The 7,242-nt window shown below is 35.2% G+C and overlaps 1 protein-coding gene across 1 annotated transcript in view; it reads left to right on the top strand.

Moving 5' to 3' along the window:
• The first annotated feature begins 4,777 nt into the window (after positions 1-4,777).
• The window catches only part of LOC108358479 (Centriolar coiled coil protein 110kDa), a 31,824-nt gene continuing 29,359 nt past the window's right edge, over positions 4,778-7,242 (top strand). Inside the window, exons 1-3 of the mRNA XM_017609837.1 lie at positions 4,778-4,883; positions 5,164-6,815; positions 6,947-7,047. Coding sequence (XP_017465326.1) covers positions 4,845-4,883; positions 5,164-6,815; positions 6,947-7,047 — 1,792 coding nt within the window. The 5' untranslated portion in view covers positions 4,778-4,844. The remainder of the gene's footprint in view (positions 4,884-5,163; positions 6,816-6,946; positions 7,048-7,242) is intronic.

Raw genomic sequence — 7,242 nt, 5'->3', positions numbered from 1 at the left:
GCCATTTTGTTTGTTTACATTTGAAAACAGCTGAGATCACCTGATTTCCAATTCTCTCATTCTCCGCACAGAGTTACATTCAAGTTTCAGAAAAAACTTTAAAATGTAAATTGAGAAATATTTTAGAAAAATGTGTTTTTATTCATTTGAATTCAATAAAAAAGAAATTAAAAATGCGTGCCAAGTCTTGCATTTCCAATAATAACGATAAATGTGTATGTTCCAGGCAATAATTTAAAATATTTGTGAAACTTATCGTTTTGCGCTAAAATACAACAATGTGTGTAAAATTCGTTGTCATTGCTTCTGTTTTGAATATCATATTCGTGCCTGCCGGTGGAAAAAATAGGTAAATTTGCATTTATTTTCAAGAAAACATATCGGTTAAAATATATTTCTTTCCAGAGCGACATACGGACAAGTAAGTTGATAAATTTGTATGATGAATATCGCGGAAAAATTTTTGTATCAAAATTTCTATTCTAATTTGCATTTGAATTATAATATCAACAGGGATGATTTGGGACGTATTTTTTGAAGACAATTTTCTTATAAATCTTGCGATTGTTGATTTATTTTAGAATTAAGAAAGGTAGTTTATATTAAAAAATATATTTACACTAGCAGTATGTAAATTACTTTTATTACGAATTGAAACGATTTTAATGAATATTCATGGTTACCATTAATAGTAGTATGACAGTTAGATCTAAATGCATATTTGACAAGAAAGATAGAATACNTATGTAAATTACTTTTATTACGAATTGAAACGATTTTAATGAATATTCATGGTTACCATTAATAGTAGTATGACAGTTAGATCTAAATGCATATTTGACAAGAAAGATATAATAGGAGTTGCGCCGTCCTGGCGGCGATGACATATCTGTACAAAAAGTAACAAAGGTCGATTTGGATGTTGAAAGAAAATGTGAGAACAGCAAATTTTCTTAATAATAAATTTTTCGATAAGGAACGTGTTTTGATTGTGCTAATTTGTAATAGCCTTATTCATAAACAACAAAGTAACTTAAAAAAGGCTTATAAATTGAAAAATGTTTGTGAACGGCAATTTAAAAAGCTTTTTAAATTTTAATTTTTTATTAATAAGGCAATAAAAATATATGATTTACAATAACTTTTAACAAAGGAAATACGAAATAAGGTGATTTTTGCGGAAGTGGGTATTAGTGAATTTCAGTGCATTTAAAGTTTCTGAGGTTTCGTTTACTTTTAGATGAGAATTGTCAAAATTGAGAAATTCAAAGTAGCGATACAATAATCATAGAAAAGAAGATTGCGCCCTGCTGTGATGATGAGTAAGTTTACCACAATGAGGAAGAATATAACAATTAAGTGAAAAAATTTTATTTTTACAAATTTAGTGAGCAGTATACTGCCAGCCACGGCTCACCACTTTCCCCTGAAAATCAAACGATTTACAAACACATTGACAACTTTTTAGTCATCTCACCCACACACCTACAAATTTTTTGTTCGAACTGTCAAAAAAATTTCCCTTTGTTAGAGCTACATACCCGATAAGAATTCGTACTCTAATAAGAATGCTATGCGTTAGAGCGAGCAAGTTAGAAACATCGGAGTTTTGATGACAGTATACATACTGTGAAGAAATGTCACTTTGCGAAAATTTTGAAGGTAAGAATACGTATTTAACAATTTTATTTAATTATGATGTAATTTCTTCTTTTAGATTGCAAAACAGCAGCGACTTAGTCACATTCTTAAGGTATGTATTGAGACTTTTTATATGTTTATAAATTTGAATTGATATTTTTGTTTGTTAACAGATTGGGATTCACCATCAGCACCTTCAACGCTTGCATCTCCATCGCCAGGAGCACCATTACAGGCTAACCATATATTCGCGGCTTGCGTTTTGGTACGCACGCCATCGAATTTGTTTTTTTGCGTCACCCGAAATTGGCTTGCGTGCGTTTGCATTTGATTTCATTGAGCGAAACGTCAAATCAAAATGTCACGCAGAACAAAAATTGGAAATTGAGTTAACTTCATACGCACGCCGTTCAATTTCGGTTGGTCCCATACAAGTTGTATGTGCATGAGAAATTTTTGACAGTAAATTGGCGACGTGCGTGAATATTAGGTTAGCCTGTTAGAACCTTCTGCCCTCAGCTTCTTCATCGCCAGGAGCACCACCAGTACCTTCTACCCTCAGCTCCTTCATCGCCAGGAGCACCATGGGTACCTTCCGCCCTCAGCACATTGACCTGCAGGAACACCTTCAAAGTGTAGGTCCAGCTTGTCAAATTTTGCAAAGTTGTAAGAAAACTTAATTTTTCTGAACTACCATAAATGATTTGCAACTGTTAATATATATTAAAAGAAAGGTAAATCGATTACCTTTCTTTTGATTATAATACTGTTAAAATCGCTTAACTATTTTATAGAAAATTTGCAACTTTTGAAAACATATATTTGCAAAGGAGTAGTAGTAATAATAAGCAATTGGCAACCACATAAGTATGTAAAAAAATCTTTATTATTAATGTTAATTGTAATTTTTATTCATAATATTGATTACTAACTATGTATATTAGGTTAACAATGCATTTTGAAAAATAAATTTTGCAAAATAAAAATCAAAAAAAAATTTTAGACTTTTTATTTATTGTTTTTAAGGTTATTTTGAATTCGCTGTGAATAGATTGCAACCCTGTGCCAGCTGAAGTGGGCAATGCTAGACGAGTGCAGCTATATGTTTTCCTTATGAAGTATCTGAATGAGTGCGACAGTGATGCAAGGATCACACGTACAGGGGGAAAGTGGTGACAATCTGCACACCGCCCATACAAATGTCACCAGTTTTGTCACCAGTTTTGAAGTGACTGAAACCCGCGGTTTCACCAGATTTTTCACCACTTTTGGCTGGCAGGGTAACGCGTTTCAAGAACGATATTTCAGACAAATCGTTAATGAACAACTATTTTTCCTTCCCGTCTGCTTTGGTTTTGGCAAAAAAGTTGATAAGCTCCTGCCGGCGATCAAGTCATTTCAACCATAAAATAATATTATTTGCAAGAACCATTCACTAAAATTGTAACTAACTTTTTATTATTTATTAATTCCTTTTTGATATTCAGCAATAACAAGATGGAAAAAAATTATAAACCAAAATTAGTAATATTTTTATGAATGTAGTTATAAAAGTTCACAGAGGAAGCGCCGGAAAACAATGTATTGTCAACAACATAAAATTTATGGCAATTTAGATGTCAACAGAATAATAACTACGATAAAAAAGCATGAGAGAAGTGTGCGAGAAACGGTCAACAAATTTCTTATAAAATATTTTGATTTTTGCTGGGTGTAAATGAAAACTCAATGAGTATTAAGGAAAAGAAAAATTTGAAAATAATAAACAGAAAAAGAGATGGGTGCACAAAAACTTTAGTTAAATGTTTTTCCCAAATTCTTAAAAAGTAAACAAATCGATTTTTTTAATGTTACTTTACATCTATTTTCTTTTTTATGAATAAGGTCATAAGCATGTACCGTTTTTATAAATAAATCTTATAGCAAGATGCTATATATTTATTTATACACTTTTTGGCTGGCGAAATATGTAATTTTTCAACTTAATAGAAAAGCGTATTAACCACATTACTTTTTTTTAATATTGAATGGCGCAACACAACAACTCTTTTTGTTGCACGTAACCCTTGAACACGTGCCTGTCATCTATTTCTTCTGTTTCGACATTTTTGTATTTTGCATTTCTTTCATTTTGACGTCATTCGCATTGTCAGATTTTTGAAATTCGTTTTGATTCGACATTCTGCTATTTCATAATTCTTTCATTCCCATGTCATCCATCTTCCATTTCTTACCTTCCATTGCCGTTCGCATCGTCGAACGTGCCTGTCAAACACTGCCGCCATCATGCTTTTCAGTTTGGTGGCAGGCACGTCCGCTGTTTGGCAGGCACGTCCGCTGTTAGAGAGAGAATAGACAAAAAGGGGCATAGGATTCCATACTTGTAAGTATATACGATGATGTAAATAAAGCAAAACAGACGATAATTTAATACAAGCGTGCTCATAAGAAGAAGCATAGCTTCTATCGCTATCACCTGTAATTGATGCGCCTTGAGTCGGGATTGATTTCTGGCATGAACGAAACACACAAGATCGCGCAAGAGGGAAAGAAAGAAATGTTTTCTAGATGCTAAAATCGCGAGGCCACGCGTGATTCCGCGTTGCGACCAGGAGAGAATCTATTGTGAATTCATTTTGCATAATCAAAGAGGAGGCATCCGCTTGACATCTGCTGGTTGTTGTCAAAGTTGTTCGTGTGTTTTTGCTGATTACCTGATTTATTAGCAGGCGCGATAATTTTCTTCTAGTTGATTTGAATAATTTATTAAGTTTTAGAAACAATTAGTATTTTCAATTTCCAGTTAATCGTAAAGAGATCCTTATACACAAAAATTAGTGTTGTTTTCACCTATACACGGTTGGTAGTCATAGAAACGTGGGCAAAGTAATTAGATGAAAACAAAAAGTCAATATTTTGAACTATTTCTGAATTTTCATATGTTTTTAATATTTTTGGATTTTAGCTCTATTAAATTAAGAATGATATGAATGGAATATAAGTTATTCTGAATGGTATTACCGTAAAAAGTTTTCGGATCAATATTTTTATTGTTAATTAAATTAACCATAGAGCAACGGAATTTTTTCAGACATCCCGACTTTAATATGGAAGAAACTAATGCAGAAAAAATGAGTGCATCATTAGATGAACCCATAAATAAAAAAACGCTATCAAAAGCAAACGCGCAGAAGTACGTTTCGATGTTCCGCATCGATGGAGTTCCAATTTTACCGCCATTGGTAAGTACGTGGGTGCATACATATACATATATGAGATTAGCGGTCGAGTAACGCTGAGGGCCAGTTTTTCAGTGCCAGTTTAAACTTAGATTAAGTAAACTGAGTTTAAATTGGATAGCTGGCTGGCATTTGATTCGCTGATCTGAGTTTAAACCAGCCAAATCGGGCGTTTAAACTTAGTTTAAACCATGGCTGTGCACTGAAAAACTGGCCCTGAGCGCATCACTGGTTGCAAGTTTTTTTATTCTTTTTTGGGTATAATTTTGCTTGTATTTCTAAGATTACGCAAGAAAAACGCCGGCAAATGCAAAAATTTAAAGAGAAGGCAGTTAAGGTTGAACAGCGCCTTGAGGAATGTCGTCGCAGAAGGGGGAGATATAACTTGGAATATTCCACGGTCGGTGAAGAGTTAAAACTAGATCAAATAGGAGGGAGTAATAACCACGATATTAGCAGCAGCAGCAGCAGTAGTGTGTCTGAACACATAAAACAAGATAATCAACATGAAGAAGTTGAAAAATCATATCTGTTGCTTTCAGATCTTTTAGTTCAAAATGAAGTCGGTTCTTCATCGATTATACCTAATCAAAATAATTGCAAAATGAACCGTCAAGCCTCCGGAGAAGCTCGTAATAATGATTTAGAAATTGTCGAACTACGGTCTTCGGAAACGAATCTCATGCAGCGGATGCAAAAGTTAAAAAAATCCGAAACATTGATCATTGAACATGGTTCCAATACACTCTTAACACCTTTATCAGAAGATGAAATTAAACTTTTTCAACAACAGCAGCAGCAAATTAATTTGGACCATCCGAAACAGAAACCTTTAGAACGTAAAGTTTATTTATATGAAGTTGACGAGGATGAAAATCCCAATTTTCAAATACATCAGAGACCCAAACCATGCATGGATAAATCTTTAATGAAAATACCATCAATATGCATTGATCCGCCAACACCAATCACAGCAACGTGTACTTTTAGTGACAGTATAAATCAGCAATGTAGCATTGATATTATAAATGTGAATAATGACAAGAAAGCCAGCAAGGAAACAAACAAGTCATTGATGGAAGAATATGGTTCAGATGAAAGCTTCAATTATACAGGGTCCACGACAAATCTTGAACGTGACCTTAAAACACATCGGAAGGTAACGAACATTACTAGCAAAATTATCAAGTTCGAAAACTTTTCTACAACGGAACAAAAAGAAGACACAGCGAAATGTTCTAATATAAGGCCTCCGCAGCGATCAGCCACAAGTCCATCGTTGAATGCAGGAACTTCGGAGAGAACACAGATCGCTCCCGATTCTCTAGGCGTGACACATGGTTCACAGAGTCACAACGGTTTGGTCCGCTCCAATTCATTCACGTTAGAGGGTCCTTCAGAAGCATTAATCGAACATATCCGTCAACAAAAATTACCCCCTAACAATAATTACCCCACTAAGCGTTTGAATTTATTTTCCATTAGTGCTACACGCGACACTGTGGAATCAAAAGCCAAGCGTGTACAGAAAATAGATTTGAAATCCCGTTCAGTACCAACGCGCTTACAGCTAAAGCCTTCTACCACAAACATAACCACTCCGTCCCTTTCGCATTCAACTAATAACAAAATAAAACGTTCGCCATATGAACAAAAGGTCACCAAACCAAAGATGGGGCGCCAACTGAAAAAATCAGCTTGCGGCACCTCATCTATCAAACAAATGAAGACCAGAACTTCGATGCCGAGCATACCTTCAGACAAAAAATCGACAGAAGTTGCACGCGAGCCAGCAACAAACAACCTACACTTTAACGACATTGAAACTGAACACCGTCAAAAATTCCTAGAATTGTTGGCACATCAAAAAACGGAACAGCAACGAATGCACCAGTTATTCGAAGGCAACAACAGCACTTGCTCGAACAACTTACTGCCAAAATGAGTAGCGCGAATATTTGCCTGAAAAACGTTAATGATAATGGCTCGTTGGACAATTCTCCTTCCGCCAAACCGATCTTGGTCGCTACTCTGTCGTTGCAATCACCAACAATTACTGCCAACAGTTCAGTTGCCTCCAATTCCATGGATAGCACGACTGGCATATGTGAGTTGTCATCTCTAGAGTTATCTGCTTGTTCGTCTACCATACCGACAACGTCGCAAAGTAGCAACCGCTGCACACCGAGACGTCGCCTTTTTTCGCGTGATTTCTCTCCTTCAGCGTCGTTATGCAGTAACAATATAGTGGATGCTCAGAACGTGAACCGCTCAAATGGAACAACTCCGGGGCGCTCCGGCAGCCGCGTAAGTATATTTTTATGTTATGTAGTTTTATAGTATGAAATGCGGCCTTGAAGGA

This window comes from Rhagoletis zephyria, unplaced genomic scaffold (genome assembly GCF_001687245.7).
Source record: "Rhagoletis zephyria isolate East Lansing unplaced genomic scaffold, Rhagoletis_zephyria_1.1 Rzeph_scaffold_00259, whole genome shotgun sequence".
NCBI lineage: Eukaryota > Metazoa > Arthropoda > Insecta > Diptera > Tephritidae > Rhagoletis > Rhagoletis zephyria.
This window is presented reverse-complemented; position numbering and strand designations above follow the sequence as displayed.